The 17,321-nt window shown below is 58.2% G+C and overlaps 1 protein-coding gene across 4 annotated transcripts in view; it reads right to left on the bottom strand.

The window, feature by feature from the left end:
• The window catches only part of KATNIP (katanin interacting protein), a 144,661-nt gene that overhangs the window by 62,797 nt on the left and 64,543 nt on the right, over positions 1–17,321 (bottom strand). For all 4 annotated transcript variants that reach the window (XM_081298363.1, XM_081298362.1, XM_081298364.1 and 1 more), the window contains 3 exons: positions 14,716–14,844; positions 9,940–10,204; positions 5,831–5,962 (listed from right to left, as the gene is read on the bottom strand). In XM_081298363.1, coding sequence (XP_081154489.1) covers positions 5,831–5,962; positions 9,940–10,204; positions 14,716–14,844 — 526 coding nt within the window. The remainder of the gene's footprint in view (positions 1–5,830; positions 5,963–9,939; positions 10,205–14,715; positions 14,845–17,321) is intronic.

Below are 17,321 nucleotides of genomic sequence, written 5' to 3'. Positions count from 1 at the left end.
GGCCAGGCCTGGGTCAGGACAGACCCACATCCCTGCTCTGGTATGGAGGTGAGGGGTCCCCCAGAGCTCACGTGTGAGACACTGCGAGAAGGTTCAGAGGAGAAAGGGCTGGGCTCTGGGTCTTGGCCAGTTAGTGGGCTGGTCCCCGAGGGGGTTACCTGAGTGGTAGCTGAAGGGTGGGGGAGGCGGGGGGAGGCGGGCCTTGGGGACGTGGCCTGGGGTACATATTTGTATCTTGCGAGTGGAGTCTCTCTGCTGCCTGATCACCACGGAGCTGCTCCCTCTGCCACACTCTTCCTCCAACATGTCCCCTGCCTCCCTCGAGCCCCGAGGAATGGAGCTGCTCTCTATGGACTGAGACCTTGGAAACCGTGACCCTTGAACACACACTTCCCCCTCTCCACTTGTGCTGGCCGGTCCTTTAGCCACAGAGGGAAGAGCTGTCTAACAGTCTCGCTGGCGACGGGGGTGGAAGTGGGGAGACACTCTTCCCCACCAGGGCTGCAGAGGGATAGGGAAGCCCGGGTGCCTTGGCCACAGTGAAATACCGGCTGACCATGACCCCAGATGTGGTTCCCGAACATCAGGGTCAATAAGAACTGGCTAGGAGTTAAAATGCTACTCTTTGCCCCAGCCCCACTGAGTCAGAAACTGGAACTCGGGCCCAAGGACTCACAAGTGACTCCAATGCAGTTCAGGCCTGAGAACCTCTGGACTGGAGGAGAACAGGTCAGTGATGAAGGAACCGTCCTGGCCATATTTTCTGAGCACCTGGATCCCACCGTGCCTGAGGCTAGATCTATAGTCCTGGCCTTTTTAGGTCTGTGGGCAATGCATCTTTCTTTGTGACTTAGGCCAGTTTGTCACTTGCTGTTAATGAACATTGACTAACATGAGACTCTGGATCTGATATAACCGTCTTCCTGCGGCAGGTTTTCCAACTGAACACCAACTACAACCTGCCTGCTTCCTCTGATCCACTCGCACTAAGAGGCTACTTCATTTCTGCGGCTGGCAGCTTGTTGGGGAACAGTGGTTCAGACACATCGCCTCCCTGGGACCCTGAAAACCCCGACAGTCAACTTTCTACATTAAACACTAATATTCTTGCACCTTCCAGAAGCCACGGATCTCTGGAAGGAGATCATATTTGTTTCCTGGAAGGTTGATGGTGGAGACGGGACAATATGGGACAAGAGGCCCTTTCATTACAATGACACAGTCACACTGAAGGAGGGGAAGGCCACCATGGACTGGCAGCACCACACAAAATCAATCATGTGGCACTGGCCAGGGAAAAGGGGCAGGGGAGAAACAACTCTTTGAAGAGGACGGGCCACAGGTTATACTTCTGGAAGGGGAGGCACCTAATTCAAACGAATCCTTCTACCCCTAGAAAGCGTGGGCCGGCAGGTTGTGGTGGGGCTCACCTGTAATCCCAGCGACTTGGAGGCTGAGGCAGGAGGATCGCAAGTTTGAGGCCAGCCTCAGCAACTTAGCAAGACCCTAAACAGCTTAGTGAAACCCTGACTCAAAGTAAAAGGTAAAAAGGGCTGGGGACGTGGCTCAGTGGTAAAGCACCCCTGGGTCCAAACCTCAGTACAAAAAAAACCCCAAACAAACAAACAACAGCAACAAAAAACTGGACCAAATAACATACAGATATGTTGGGGAAAAAGAGATCTGATGACACGGAGTTAAGAGGGCTGTGAAGAGTGACAGGGTCAAGAGCTGCGAGAACGAGGGACCAGAGAGGTGAGCCGACCCCAGGCCTCCCCTCCAGGTGCTGATGATCCTGAGCAAAAGAGCCAGGAGGCTGGGGAGCCTGGCTGGGCGTACGACAGACAGGGCTGCAGCCTGAGAGCAGGGTGACCAGCAAGTAGCCGGCAGAGACTGACTGGTTTAGAAAGGTCACCAGTGTGGGCAAATCCAGTCGCCACCGACTGCATGAACTAATGACGATGACAATGACGAGGTCTCGTGGGCTGAAACCTAGGTGGCATTAGAATGCACAAGGACACCATCTACATGGAGGGAGCAGGTGGAGCTGAGCCAGGCCTTGTGGGGGGTGGGGGAGGGGAGCGGCGAACTCGCTGATCAGAACCGACTAAGCAAGTCAGGAACACGCTGTGGTCTCTGTAATGACCAGAAAGATAATGAAAGGCTTGTAACTCACAAGCTAATGATGGGAGAAGAGGAATAACACAAGGCAATTGGCTCAAAGGAAGGTGAGAAAGGAGAAAAAGACAAACATAAAACAAGTGGAACAAATAAACAGTAGAAATAAGACAGGAGATTTAAACTCAATACATCAGCAATTACATTAAACGTAAATGGACTAAACGCTCCCATTAAAACACACAGACTGTTACAAGATAAAAGTAAAAGCCAATTACAGGCTGTTTACAAGAGACAAACCTTAACATAAAGATGCAGAATGTCAGAAACTGAAAGGGTGGAAAAAAGACAGACTACGTAAACAGTAACCGAAAGAAAGCTGTAATATGTCTGTATCAGACGAAGTTAACTTTAAGGCAAAAAGCGTTCCTAGAGTAATAAGAGAGAACATGTAATGAGAAAATGTTCAATTTACTAGGAAGATAGAAAAAAGTCTAGCTTTACACACACCAGAAAAAGACAGCTGGCTGGGCATGGTAGTGTACACCTGCAATCTCAGGGACTGGGGAGGCTGAGGCAGGAGGATCACAGATTTGAGGCCAGCCTCAGCAACTCAGTGAGACCCCTGCTCATAATAAAAAATAAAAAGAACTAGGGACGCAGCTTACTGGTAAAGCCCTCCTGGTTTCCATTCCCAATACTCCTCCAAAAGACTTTTCCAAATAAGACAGCCTCACCCAGGTCAAAGCACGGCAGATTACGTTTGCCTGCAAGAGGGTGAATCTGTTTGGGATTCTCTGAAGATGCCTCCGTTCCTTGTGCCTCTGGTGTGACCATCCCGGGACGCTCAGCAGGACACCAGGGTTTAAAAACATGTCTTCCCCACAACCCAGACTCTGGCCAAGGCCAAATGCTCCGTCCGGCTCGACCAGGGAGCCGAGACCCTTCCCACCCCAGAGGAGAGGCTGTCTGCAAAGCATCTCGCTGCCCTTGACCACCCGTCTGAGGGACCCCAGGGTGGCTCTGGCCCCTGCCTGTGTGGCTGCCCTTGGAACCTGCTCTCTGCAACCCTGTTTTCAGAGAGGGAGGTGACAATGCAGGGACCTCAGCGTTCCTCTAAGTGACCCAGCTCTCTAGACCTGGCCAAATGTATTTAAGAGACAAATGCTGGGCCCCAAAGGTGCTCGGGAGGAGGGTGCACCACCTCCCACGGCGGCCTCTTGAAAGACAGATGGGCCAAGCCACTCTCCCACCAAAGGCCAGCAGGAGCCAGTGACCGCTTCCTCCCAGGTGCACCCAGGGACGCACACGTTCCTGTCCTAGCACAAGCGTCTCCACAGTGGGGCAGGAAGGCCATGGTCACCACTGTGACCTTGGACTGTCACCACTCACCCCGGCCTCTCTGCTCTTCCCACTCTTGTTTCCCGTCACCCTGATCTCACCACCTGTTTTTACTTATCTGACAGAGTTTTCAGTGTGCACTGCAGGCACACGACAGCGGGCGCATTGTGACGGGTTCAGAAAAGCAGATAACGAAGCCCTCTCCATTCTGATGCTCAGCTCTGTCCACGTCCCCCTCCCCCTTCTGGACTCTGCTGGTCGACCTGTTACTCGTTCATTCATTCTGGGGGTTGGACGGGGGGGGGGGAGGGCTGACCCACTGGGCCCCACCCCCAGCCTCTTTTGTTTTTCTTTTTGAGACAGAATCTCACAGAGTCGCTTAGGGCCTCCCTAAATTGCTGAGTATGGCCTTGAACTCATGATCCTCCTGCCTCAGCCTCCCGAGTGCGGGGATCGCGCCCAGCTGTTTTTCTATTTATTTTCACAGGTGCATCGTAGCACATATAAGGTGCATCGTAGGCACATATAAAACTGTCCTCACATATTTTTAAAGTTTCGCACTTATGCTAACTGTGACCTGTCAGACCATCTGAGAGCTTTCTAGAGAAAGGACTAATCCTGATTAGCTGAGCTCTGCTTCTCACAGGCTGGGTGAGGGCCGGTGTTACCAGGTGGGCCGAGTCTCCTAAGCAGATGTTAGACCCTCACCCTCTTTCCTGGGAATGTGGCCTTGTTGGAAATAGGGTCTTTGCAGATGATCGAGGTAAGATGAGGTCATCAGGGCCACGTGCAGTGGCGCACACCTGTGATCCCAGCAACTCGGGGGCTGAGGCGGGAGGATTCCAAGTTCAAAGCCAGCCTCAGCAACTTAGCAGGACCCTGTCTCAAAGTGAAAATAGAAGGGCTGGGGACATGGCTCAAGGGGAGTGCACTCCTGGGTCGTCATGACTGGGGTGTCTGGACACGGACACTCGTGCACCCTGGGAGGAGACCACGGGGACAGGGCTGTGCGGCCACAAGCTGAGGACGACAGGAGCTCAGGGAGGGACCTGGGACAGGTCTCCCCGGGACCTTCTGTGGACGGCCCTCGACACTGGAACCTGGCCTTCCAGCTGCAGGACCTGCAGGACGACGTGTCTGGGATTCAAGTCACACAGCCTGGAAACCAACCCAGGGCGCAAGGCTGCAGAGATGGCGCAGGCAGAGCAGGTGGGAGCAGTCAGCTGGGCAGGCTCAGTGACCACGTGGGACGGCCCCGTTCCCAGCCCTGGTGCAGCTGGAGGGCCGACGGCCGCGCACCTAGCCTGGGGTCCTTCCCCTCTTTCCTTCCCAGACCCTCTGGGGGGCCAAGCCAGGACCCACCAGCGGCTCTCACGGCAGCTTCCTGTCCCCAGTCCTACTGCTGACCCCACAGATTTTCTCACAGTGGACCACTCCCCAAGGTGACACCAAGTGGCCCCGCCACTGCAGGACCTTGACTGGCTGACCGTGGCTGCCGCCCAGCTCTACCTTCCTCGGGGCCCAGACAGGCCTCCTCCCAGGCTCCGGGCCTTTCCAAGAAGCCACCTCTGCCCCTTGGGGTCTGGCTGCTGCAGTCCCTGGGCCACTCCCCTTGGAAGTGGAACCCAGCAGAGCCCAGAGCCCTCCTCTGGGGGCTGAGACCTGGGTGGCTTGTCCACGCACAGATCCCAGCTCTGGGGACCTGGCTGCCCAGTCTCCTTCACAGCTGGAGCAGACCTGGCCCCATCCCACCCACATGAGGAGCCCAGGCCCCATGACGCGGCCGATTCCCAGCTTCCCCATTCCATTCCGCAGGCTCCGGCCTCCCAAATCGCTTTACTTCTTTGGGCCTTTCATTCTCAGGCACTTAGCAAGGGAGAGAGGAAGACTGCGGATCTGTTTTAGCTGCCTGGATCCAGTTGTGCCTGAAGGCCACCGTCCTTTGTCCTTCTCGGTTACATGGCTGACATTCTCCTTCACATAAAGTCACTCTTTATAGCTGTCACCTAGACTGTCTTGTCTGACGTTGGCAGCCTTCCCACATAGTTGGGTTCTGGGCTTTGGTAGGGTTAACTAGCAGCGCCTGGGTGCCATCCTTCCACACACCCTCAGCCAGACCTCCTCCCGGCTCCCCTCCCTACAGCCACCCTGGAGACTGGACTTACAATGAAGCCGCACGAACAACTCCCTCATCTACCCACCCGGGCCTTTCTCCCTCCCCGTCACTGGGGAGTTTCTCTAGAGACCCCAACGGACGAGCCCAGCCCTGGCAGGGAGGGTAGGGAGAACAGGAAGGCGAGGTCCCCCGGTGGAACCCCACGGGGCACACCCCACTCCCGCCCGGCTCCCGCGCAGGGGCCCCAGCTCTTACGGGAGCAGGCCCTCTCCTGGTCTGGGGCCACCGCGGGCGGCTGGGGGTTCCGCTTCAGATCAGGTTTGGTGGGAATGAAGACCTCGGGGTTGTCCTTCCGCTTGGCTGACAGACTCCTCTCCCTCTGGTGGCCTGCAGGAGGCAGGTCACAGTCAGACTCCGCGGTCAGCCAGACGGCCACCTCAGAGGGAAACACAGCTGCCGCCCTCGGGGATCTCGGCTGGAGGGAGGACGGCTGAGGGGGCACGAGAGCAGGGTGTGACAGGGGCTGGCCCAGGTCAGGAGGCGCGTGCAGCCAGAGGGCGAGAGACCGTGTGGGCCTGTGGCAGTGAAGAGGCCCTGGGCTGACCACGGGCACCGCGCTGGCACGCTGGACTTGGAAACAGTGTGTGCAGAGGCCTGGGGCGGGCTGACAGCTGCTGAGTGCGAGGGGACGCCGGGCACTGGGCAGCGGGTGGGCAGACGGTGCTGGGCCCCACCGGGAGGCAGGTGAGAGTTGCAGCTTGGGAGGACGGAAAACTGGACATGGGCAGTGAAGTTTCCAGAAGGTGAACTCACTTAATGACACTGAACGGACTGGGAAATGGTTAACATGGGACACTTCGTGTCACCTGTACACTGACAACAACCCGCACCATGTGCCTACCCACACAGGGCAGGGGAAGCGGGATGGGGCGTGGGAGCAGCCTGGGAGACGCGAGGTCAGTTCCTGGCTGTGAAGACGGGCGTGCTGAGCTGAGCAGCTGGACGTGCTGGACGAGGCCTGGACACAGGGTCCCACAGCCTCCCATGGGTGCTGTCCTGCCGACACCCTGACCTTGCTCCAGCGGGACTCAATCACACTCTGCACCTGCAGATCTGCAGGATGACAAACCTGTGCTGTTTGAATTCACCGAGTTTGTGCCCACTCGTTACAGCAGCAGGAGGAAACTGATACAGCCTACTAGAGGGGAGGACTCTGGGGTCCAGGTCATTTGACCAAGGTCACAGAGCTTGGTGATGGAATTGGGGTTTGGCCAGGCCTGCCTGGCTCCAGGTGTAGCCCTGAGTCCCTGGGCTCACTGGGTACCAGCCCCTCCTCTCCACATGGAGGACGTCCAGAAATGGTAGCTGGAGGTCCACCAGGGCCATCAACAGTTTAGAAAGGATATCTTCCAAGGTCCCAAAGTCCAGACTTTGTTACTGCAACCCTAGGCCCCCCGGTTCTTCAGGGACCTGGCCCAGAACCTCCACCGGCCTCCTCTGCTTAGCTCCATGGCTCACTCGGTCCTTGTCCTAGGCACACCACACCCAACCTCCTCCAACCCTGGGCTTGCTGAGCCCTGCACCTGAGAGCTGGGCCCCAGCTGGCCCCAGCTGATCCCTCCTGTCCCAGCTTCAATACACCTCCACTGAGGTGTCCCTGACCACTCCAACTACAGTGGCCCCAAGCCCATCCCTCACCAGCATCTTGTTATAATCTTGGTGGCTTTTGAGACCAAGCAGTCCCTGTCTCTCCTCCTTGATGTCCCACCTTGACCCTGACACCTGGCCCTCCCCTTTCCACATCTTAGAAAAACAACTCTACCTTCCGGAGTCCCATGCCTACCTCTCATTTGTTTCCCATCCTTGGAGGTGACATGAAGAGTGACCTCTTGGCTCCCCAAAGCCCAACTACTGCTTTATGACTTTGTTTGGCCTGTTTGTTTAGCCTAGTGGTTAACAGCTCAGGCTCTAGTCTCAGACTTTTGGAGTTTTGATTCCAGCTCTGCTTCTTCTTACTGTGTGACCTTAGGCAAGTTACATGACCACTCTGTGCCTTGGTTTCCCTTCTTGTGAAACAAGTAGAATGACAGTATTTTCCTTGGGGCTGTGGTGGGGATTAAAGGAGGGACTCCAGGGGAAGCTCTTAGAATGGTGTCTGCCACATGTCAACAGGATAAATGCTGGCGTTGTTCCTGTTTGTGTATTGATGTGCATGTCTCCTGTCCCCCTTGATGACATGGAGTGCCACCGGAGAGGACTGCCCTGCCCTGGGGGGTGATGTGCATGAGAATGAACAGCGGGACCAACTGGCTTCTCAGGTCTGCAGCTCCAGTCCCACGATGGGGTCTGGGGAGACCCCCAGAGGCCCGGGGGCTGCCGGGCCACTCCTTTCTTGGGAGCTCGTCTCCTGCTAGGGTTAAACCCACCAGAGGCTGCAGTTGGAAGGGGACAGAGGGGCATGGCCACACTCACAGCCCTGCACAGGGCCATCGTCAGCCCCAGCCCATGAGAGGGGACTGCTGAACAACCCACGTGTTCAAACACAAAGTGCCTGGAGATTCGGGCCCGTCCTTCCTCACTGTGCCCAGAGACAGAGTCGCCACTGCTCTGTGGCCTGGTCCTTCACACCCAGAAATGGCTGGACCCGTGTCCAGGCAGGATTTGGGGACCTCTTGGAAGCCCTCCCCTGCCTCCCGGCTCTGGCAGAGGAGCACATTCACACTGCCCCGGCCACTCGCTGCCCCAGCAGGTGGGCACGCACCTCTGTGGACTTGGCAGTGACCTCCCGCCGCGCATGGGCCAGCTGGGTACCACAGGGGAGGCCCGCGCTGGCCCGGGGCCTGGCAGAGTGTCACAGGCTGGGGGACAGAGGCAACTGGGCTGGTGAGACCAGGCACCCCAGTGACAATTTGGGAGCACAGCGGGGGGCCTGGCCAGCGGGTCCTGGTGGAAGTGCAAAGGTGACTTGGCAGAGAAGGTCGCCCTGAGCAGAGGCCGGGGAGGGGCAGGGCCGGTGTCAGGCTCAGGCTCAGGCCCGGAGGGTGCTGGGGATCCTGGCGGGAGCAGCCGTGCAGGGCAGGAGGGGACAGGACACGGGGGCAGGTCTGAGGGACAAGGGTCCTCGCTGGAGACACAGGCCACGGGCGTGGCCTTCCCAGGACTGCCCACTATGGACGCGGTTATGGCCCCAAGTTCACCTACCGAAGTCCTGACCCCAGTCCACCCTCAAGGTGGCCATATTTGGAGACGGAATAAGTCAGTTAAAATGAGGCCATTAGGTGGGGCCAATCCAAGACCTGTCCTTGGGAGAAGAGAACGGGCCCGGTGACAGAGGAAGCCCTTGGAGAAGCACAGAGACGCCATCTCCAAGCTGAGGACAGGGACTCGGCAGACGCTGACCCTGGCCCGGACTTACCCCTGCTGTGTGAGCTCCCAGCTGCGGCCGGCCGCCAGCCCACTAAGGCCCCGCCCACTTCACATGCCCCTGGTTTCCCTTCCCGACATTCAGGTCAGTTCAGGAAACATGACCTGCTCTTTGCTGGCTCACGGCTTTGGGGACGCTCTTGGGATGGAAAGAGGGGCAGCAGGGCCAAGTCCTGAGCCAGAGCTCGGGGTCCACAGCACTGGGTGGGCCCATCGGTGCCAGGTGATTAGTTTAGAGATGGCACCTGACTCGGGTGGGTCCCCTGATGTGGTCTGGAGAGCCAGCTCTGGGAGTTTTGCTAAAGCTTTTAGGAAAGAAAAATTCACTTTCCAATGGAACTGCCAAGCCAGCATCTCACAGGAAGGCCTGGCTGTGGCTCCACACCGTGGACACTGCCTGAGAATGACATGGAGTCACTGCAAAGGGGAGGAGATGAGAGGGAGGGGAGGGAGGGGACAGGGGAGGAGAGGAGGGGAGGGGACAGGGGAGGAGAGGGAGGGGAGAGGGGAAGGGAGGGGAAGAGAGAGGGGAGGAGAGGGAAGGGGAGAGGAAGGGAGGAGAGGGGAAGAGAGGGGAGGGGAGAGGAGAAGGGAGGGAGCTGAGTCGGACCCACAGTTCTCCATTTTCAGCTCTGAGCCAATGAACAGCCTCTTTTGCAGAAGCCACTGGGCGTTAGCCAACTGGATGCTGCTCGCACCCCCCCATGCTTAAGGACGGCCCCAGGACTCCCTGCCAGCACCTAGGACCGGAATTCCAGGGCCATCTGGACCCTCATGACCTCTGCCTCTTGCAAACAACAGAGACCTGATGGACGGCCTCCAAGGCCTCGGGGCTGTCTACTGAGACGGGAATTCAGAGCCGAGCTGCTCAGGTTCAAGTCCTAGGATCAGATCATGAACACCTGGGGGTGGGGGGGTGGGGGGAGGCGCGGGGGGCTCACTTTTGGAGGCCGGGTTGAACTCCAGCACCACGAGTGGCTCCGGGCGCTGGGGAGGCCGTCCTGCCTCCCGGTCCTCGGACGCGTCCGTCGGTTCTGGGACCCCACTGGACGGAGCGGGGTCGTCTCTGGGGCATCCCCCGGGGGCCGGGTCCCCAGGCTCGGGCTCAGGGAGCACGTCCTCCTCGATAGAATCGTCCTCGTCGCTGGAACAGTCCTCCTGGGTCCTCTGCCGGCTGACGCGCGCTTCCAGACTCTTCCTTAGTTCCTGCCGAGAGCCCAGAAGACACGTGGAGGGCGAGGCCGGTGCCAGGAGGGAGCCTCACTTGACAGACAGGCCACACTACCCCAGGAGCCGTCTACTAACAACACATCTGTGTGTGTCACCGCTCCCCAAGTTCAGGAGGGAGCAGGGATGGAGACGCCACCAGAACACAGAGGGGAGAGGGAGCCAAAGAGAGGACCTGGTGGGTGCGGGGCTTGTCACAGCCGGCCCTGGGCCACACCCAGACTTTCTGAGCCAGCGGGTCTGTGACGGGGCCTGAGAATTCACATTCCTCATCAGGCAACCCTGACGCTGAAGGGAAAATCGTGTTGAATACGAACTTCCAGGGTCCTCCACACAACCTGGAAGTCCAGAGATAAAACGTGGCAGAGCGGGCTGTCCCCGCGTGGCAGGACGCTTTGGCAGAGCCTCAAAGTGTCCTGACGGTGAGCACTTAGCTGCATCTGCCTGGGGATCTTCCCGGGCTTCCTTTGTCTCCCTGGGACCAGGCCACGCGTCAGGACCCCCACTTTAGCACTTATTCTAAGGGCCTGAAAATTCTTAGGGGTTTCTTTTGTCCCCATGAGACAGTAGGCTGAGCATTAAATTCTATATTTAGAGCGACCAGAAACCCATCAGCCAAACCACGACACTTCTGAAAGGGGAAAAAAGGGCACTTTACATTTTATTCTGGGACCAAAAAAGACTCACTAGACCTGGGGACAAACCAGTACACGGGGCCAACCTCGCTCCGCCACCCTGCGTCCTCAGAGCACCCACACGGCCCTGAGAAAGGGAGGAGCAATCGATGGAGGTTTGATGACTGGCTAATAAACCGGGCGGTGTGGTAGGCTGGATGAGGGCTCCCAAGGATGTCCCCGTCCTAGTCCCGGTGCCTGGGAACGAGCAGGGCTGAGGGGGGAGGGAGGCTGCGTAGGCAGCTTTGGTCATCTTGGAGAAAACATCCTAGACAGACGGATGGTGGGAAGACGGGCATCAATGTGCTGCTGTTGGGAACTCTGGCAATGATCTGGAAACCCCAGGAGGGGGTCTGACTGTCGCAGCAGGATCTTGGCTGAACTGTGTCCTAGGTGGGCGGGGACTCGGAGTTAGTGCAGAGCTGAAGACGAGCTCTGGCTTTCCCAGGAGGACACCGGCCGGGAGCTGTTAGGGACAAAGGAACCTGGACGGAGGTTGGGGAGGGTCTCAGCCCGGCTGCCATAGATGCTGAGAGAGGAGGTCGGGGACACAACCAGGACTGGCTGAGGGGCCTCTGCTGCAGCCTGAAGTGACTCAGGTGCCACGGGGGAGGAGAAGCCCTCTCCTCTCAGAAGCCCACAGTGTCTAAGGCAGAATTGCAGATGGCACCCCAGGGCCAAGTCTGACCGGCAGGTTCACTCCACTCAGTCCCCAGAAAACTGTGAATTGATTATTAATTAACAAAAAAATTGGGAGGAAATCAAACACCAAGAAACGCAGGTACCTGACAAGGATCTGTCTGTCTCTCCCCACGGCCGCGTTGGCTGTGACTGTCCCCCAGGGTCCCCGCCACTCCCTCCCAGGGCACGTGCTGTGGCTGGGGACATCCCCCTGCCTCACATGCAACTTAGAACATTCTTTGGAATGAAGGCCAGGGCCAGAGGTCCCAGGACCACCCCACGTGGGGCCCAAACGGGCACCTCAACCCCGAGCAGCACAAGGATTATTTTTCGTCAGATTCTGTGACCTGATTCATGGTCTGGGAAACACTGTCCCTGTGATGTGACAATTGGACGCAGCCTGTGTGGCCCCACACTGACTCTGTCCCTCGATTATTCACTTCTTCACAAAGATTCACTCACAGCTAACTCCAGACGAGGCCCTCCTCTAGGGACCAGAGGCACAGTGGGGACGGGACAGGGTGTGTCTGCTGTCCCCAAGCTTGATGGGGAAGGGGGACGCCTGCTCCGAGTGGTGAACGTCTAACTCACAAGACGGCCAGGGCAGTCCAGGGACAAGAGGGCCCGTGGGCTACGTGTGGATGGGGTTTCCCTGAAACCTGACCCAGGACTCCCAATCTCAGTGCTGGCGGCGACAGACACAGCCAACCTTCTAGTTGGAGGAGGAAATGGGGCTCCAAGGGGGGATTCAGCCCGGGCTCCGTTAAGGGAGCTGTAGTGTCACTCAGGAGGGCCTGGGGGCCACCACAAACATGAGGCACACGCTCAGATTACGTTTTCCAGTTCAAAATAAATCAGTGACCATGGTGAGCGCGGCCTGGACAGCCACCACACACACCCGGGCCCAGCTGCCTCCTGGTCCTGGCCCAGCCTCCCCCGCGGCCAAGCCCCTCCCACAAGCACAGTCCTGTCCACCCTGACAGCCAACCAGGAGACTCTGCTTCACATCTCTACCTTCTCTGCACTGTTCTCCCAAGTGTGAGCCACACACACACACACACACACACACACACACACCCCTGCACTGGGCTGATCTCAGGGTGCTCTGCACTGAGCTGACCCCAGCTTCTGTCATTTTGAATCGGGGCCTCACTGAACTGTCCACACCAATCTCAATCCATATGCAAATGACCGGTGGCCTCTCTACTGTGGATTTGGTCTTTAAAACACCTTAAGACCTGTCAGACCCCGGAGCGAGCGTCAGTCGGCCTGGGCCGGCGAATTCTCAGTCGTAACTGATCAGTCCAAGTAAACTCCCGCTCCTGATCAACGTGCCTCAGTCTCACAGGGATCAATGGCCTTGTATGAACAGCAGAGCCTTTGATATGACCGTTCAGACTTTCAAACCACAGAGCACACAGCATCTCAAGGAAAAAAAAAAAATAGAAAACCCAAACCCTCCCTCGTCCACCGAGGCATCCAGGACCCTTCAGGTCACTCTGACAAGCGGAGTCCGTCCTACATACAAATCCTGTGACTTCAAACTCAGCCCGACACATTTAGACAACTCCCCTACGTGTTCTTGCGTGTACCAGATTCTGAGAACCGCCGCCTCCTTCCCTTTTAACTGTGGTTTTCAGACTTGGCCACAAATCATAGTCACAGGGAAACTGAAAAGGAGGAGCCCAGGGTCCGAACTGCAGGGTGGGGGGAGGGAGCACATTTGTGTGGGGTCTGTGTGTCTGTCCGTCTCTTTGCTATTTATCTTGAGCTGATCGTAGATTCCACCTGCGATCTGTGGGGAACAATGTGGAGCGATCCCCCGTCCCACCCTCCTGCCGCCCCAGGGGTGACATCCTGGAGAGGAGGAGCGGAAACTCAGTGGGGACCTGAGCTGGACCCGGTGGCCGGCCAGGCTTTGTCCCCAGGCCTGTTTTCCGTCATCTCCCCCCTGCTGAGCTCAGCGCGGTTCTGCTGACGCGGCTCTTTCGCTCCGGAATGTCTCAGCTCTTTTTTTAACTTTTTATTTTGAAGAATGGAAAACCCATAGAAAATTGGCCACAGTGTGTGATGGACACCAGCTGTGGCCTCCTGACGATGGCCAGTTGCTGGCCTCCTGCTCGTCTCTCCTCCAGATCGTCACGAGCGCTCCTCATTCTGACCCCCGCAGGTTTCTGACACTGTCACCTGGCCTCACCCTTGGGGACAGTCTCCTGAGAACAGGGAGCTCCTGCACGGCCACCACAGGGACCTCACACTCAGGCCACCTCTGCAACATCACCCGGATGGAGTCCACCCTCAACTGTTGCCTGCTGCCCCAGGCCATCTGGATCAGCACCCCTCCCCACGGTGCACGATGGCCCCCTCTCTTTGCCACCCTTTAATCCGGGTCAGCCCCTGACCTTCCTGGTTTCTCATGCCGCTGACGTTGGTGAAGACCCTAGGCCAGGTGTCTGGGAGACTGTCCCTCTGCTGGGGATGGTCTGGTTATTTCTCATTTGTTCTGTTTCTGCAAAACACTTTCCACTGATGGGCTCCGCTAAGGGGTTACCGGGAGGCGTCTGCCAAGGGGCTCCTCCCTGTCACTGTTCAGAACACCATTAAGCATGACTGATGGATGGCCACCTCGGACACCCTGCTCCCAGGGATGGCATCAGTCACGGTCACCGCGGACAGTGGCCGGCAGTCAGGGAGCCTGGGCTCCGGTGTCGGCTCCCCTCCGACCTTCTGTGCCCCTCCATGTCCTCAAGCCGTCACAGGGAAGGGGATCTCCCAGGCTGGATGCACCCCCGGGTAACCTGGCCATGGACGTGATGTGCTCAACGGGGTTCTCAGCACTTAGTAAGTGCTCACTTCTCGTGGACGCCCACCATTGAGAGATGCCATTCAGGCGCTGGGGCTGGGGCTCAGTGGCAGAGCGCTTGCCTTGCACATTTGAGGCACTGGGTTCCATCCTCAGCACCACATAAAAGTAAATTAGTAAACAAAGACTGTGTCCACCTACAACTAAAAAAATTAAACATGATAAAAAAAATGAGCCAACGCCTCTGAGAATCTGGACGTTTCCCAGAATCACTCAGGGCATCCCGGGACCCCGCTGCCTCAGGGCTGGACTGAAACCCGACCTTGACCTACCGTCACATCCTGAATCGTGAGGAGGATCCGGTCCTTGTCGGTGCCGCCCGGAGGCTCGGGGTGCTCACGCGCCTTCGGGAGGGAGAACCTGAAGTCACAGCGTGTGGTGCGCGGGGGAGACTTGGAATCCTGGGGACAAGCAGAGAGGACCGGCGTGTTACCAGCGACGTCCCATACTGACCCTGGAGGCCACTGGCGCCTGGCTCTCCTGTGGGCCTCCCCGCCCTCCATGCTCCTCCTCAGTACACCACCCCCGCCCCAGAGCTGGTCCCCCGCACCCTCCCTGGTGGCCCAGCGCCACCGCAGGCGCACAGCGGGTGAGGGCACCAGGAGTCACATCCGGGGCCCCAGCTCCGGCCCCTGTGCCCTCAGCCCTGGGCTACAGGAGGTCGGGAGAGCTGGCCTGGGGATGTGGCCTGGTGCTATCGAGTTAACAGTGAGCTCCTCCAGGGGACGGACGGAGTTGTCTCTGTTACACGGCTGGTCCCAGACCTCAGGGGCACCCGAGCCAGGGAACTGCGCTACGAGTGACCCCGTGGCTTTCCAGTTCCACTGTTGGAATCAACGCGTCCAGGGAGGGGACACACCCAGAGCCCTTCAGGGGCCAGTGGGCACTGGGACGCTGGGACACTGGCCGGGATGGCCTTCCCACGCTCAGATGGGCCCGTGGTCACAGCAGCCGTAGGGGGGTGGACATCCCCGTGGGAAGTCCTGTGTCCCCTGGCTTATTTATCCTTAGGGTTTTATATCAGTTGTGCATTATCTAGGAAATAAGACATTTTAATAGGGAAAAGGTCCTTCGTCTCATTCCCGACACGTCATCAGAGCTGCTCCTGTACGTGGAAATGACGCCCCCCATCGTGGCACACTGCCTGGGTTCTAAGGGAAGGGGACAGCAGACCCGGCACCTGGTGGAACTCTCTGGAAGGTGGTACCTTCTCTTCACCGGTTGTACAACTGCTCAAATCCCTGTCATGGCTTCCTGTCTGACATAAGGAAAATCCCACATCTTTACCGTGGCTCTCAGGCCCTCTGCAATCTGACCCTCCTCTCTTCCTCACCCTTCCCTCTCCACTGGCTCCCTGCCTCAGGGCCTTTGCACCTGCTACCCCTAGGCCTAGGAGTCTCTGCTCCACCTGGCTCACTCCCTCACTCCCTGGAGGTCTCCATGGAGCTGTCACCTGTCAAAGCGAAGTCCCTGTCCAGCCACTCCGTGTAAAACAGCAGCCTGCCTGTCTATCCGAGCCCCTCCTGACATATTATTCACTTCTCTAGCATCTGCTGCCTCCAGCATGTGGCCTGGGGACGCCTGGGGCCTGCACACCTGTCCAGCGGGACAGCTGCTGCCTGGCTGCAGTCCTGGTTCTCGTGCAGGAATGTGGAGCCCAGACCTTCCCACAGTTCAAGAGAAGACCCTGACTCAGACTGTCACATGGAGCCTCCTGCTCTAATGTCACCCAGTCACCCGCATTTTAAAAATCACCGAGCAGGGGACGAGGTGGAGGCCAATGGGCCACACCCGCAGCACTGTGAGCGCAGGGCCGCCCAGAAGCTGGAGTTCCCGGGGCTGGGAGCGAGGCCAGGAGGCCCCTCCAGGTGGTGGGGGAAGGAGAGAGGATACAATCAGACGCTCTGTGGGGGGGGGAATGAAGGGCCCCCCCCGGGCTGTGCCCAGGAAGGCTGGGGGGGCTGGCACTGCGGCCACACTGCCCTGTGTGGCAGGGAGCGCTAAGCTGGCAGAGGAGGACGTCGCGCTGTTCACACAGCTGGGGGGTCAGGGGACCTGGGGGGGCTGGATGAGCCCGGCCACGATCCCGCCCCAGGCCAGCCAGAGGGACAGCCGGGGACCCTAACGCAGCGTGTGTGTGGGGAGGGTGTTCTGATGGCGGGCACAGCGCCACCTGCTTGACCCCGCTCGGTGGACTGCGTAAGGAGACAAGGTCACTCACAGGGTCGTGGGACAGAAAATGGCTTTTTTTTTGCAACCAGGATGTGAACAAGGTGACCCCTGCCCCCTACCTGCCCCTCTCCCAGAGCCAACGAGGACACCCAAACACAGGCACAGAACCAGGGCTGTCTCCAGGACCACACCCCCCTGTCCTTTAGGGGCCACTTTCATTTTGTAAAAGCAGTTTTGGGTACAGAGGCGACAAGCAGAAGCAAGACTGTGCCCAGGGTGAGGCTGTGGGACCTGCAGCCAGATCCGCGGCCGACAGAGCTGCTCGGGCTAAGGTGGCAGGTCCTGCTCAGAAGGCGGCTCTCGTGGGCCACCTCTAGGTGAGCTGGCTTCGTGTAACCTTGGAGGTACCTGACCCGTTCCTTTTAACTATAAAAGCAACAACCTTAGAATAAGTCCCGACTGTCCATCCCCACTTCCACGTGCCAGCCCAAGCCTGCTCCTGGCTGCCTGGTCGGCCCCACTGCCCCTCCGACCTCAGTCTGTTCCCCTTGATCAAGCCATGCCTGCACACTGCCCCTGAAAACACTCAGCCTCAGTGCATCTGTGCTAGCTGTTCCCTCTGCCTGACTTGCTTTTCCCATCGCTCCCTGCCAGGTGTTCCTTCTTACCTATCAGGTGTCAACCGAAGTGCCACACCTGAGGCCTC

The sequence above is a fragment of the Spermophilus citellus genome (genome assembly GCF_964194105.1).
Source record: "Spermophilus citellus genome assembly, chromosome: 6".
Taxonomy (NCBI): domain Eukaryota; kingdom Metazoa; phylum Chordata; class Mammalia; order Rodentia; family Sciuridae; genus Spermophilus; species Spermophilus citellus.
Note: the sequence above shows the minus strand (reverse complement) of the source record. Positions and strands in the feature narration are given on the sequence as shown.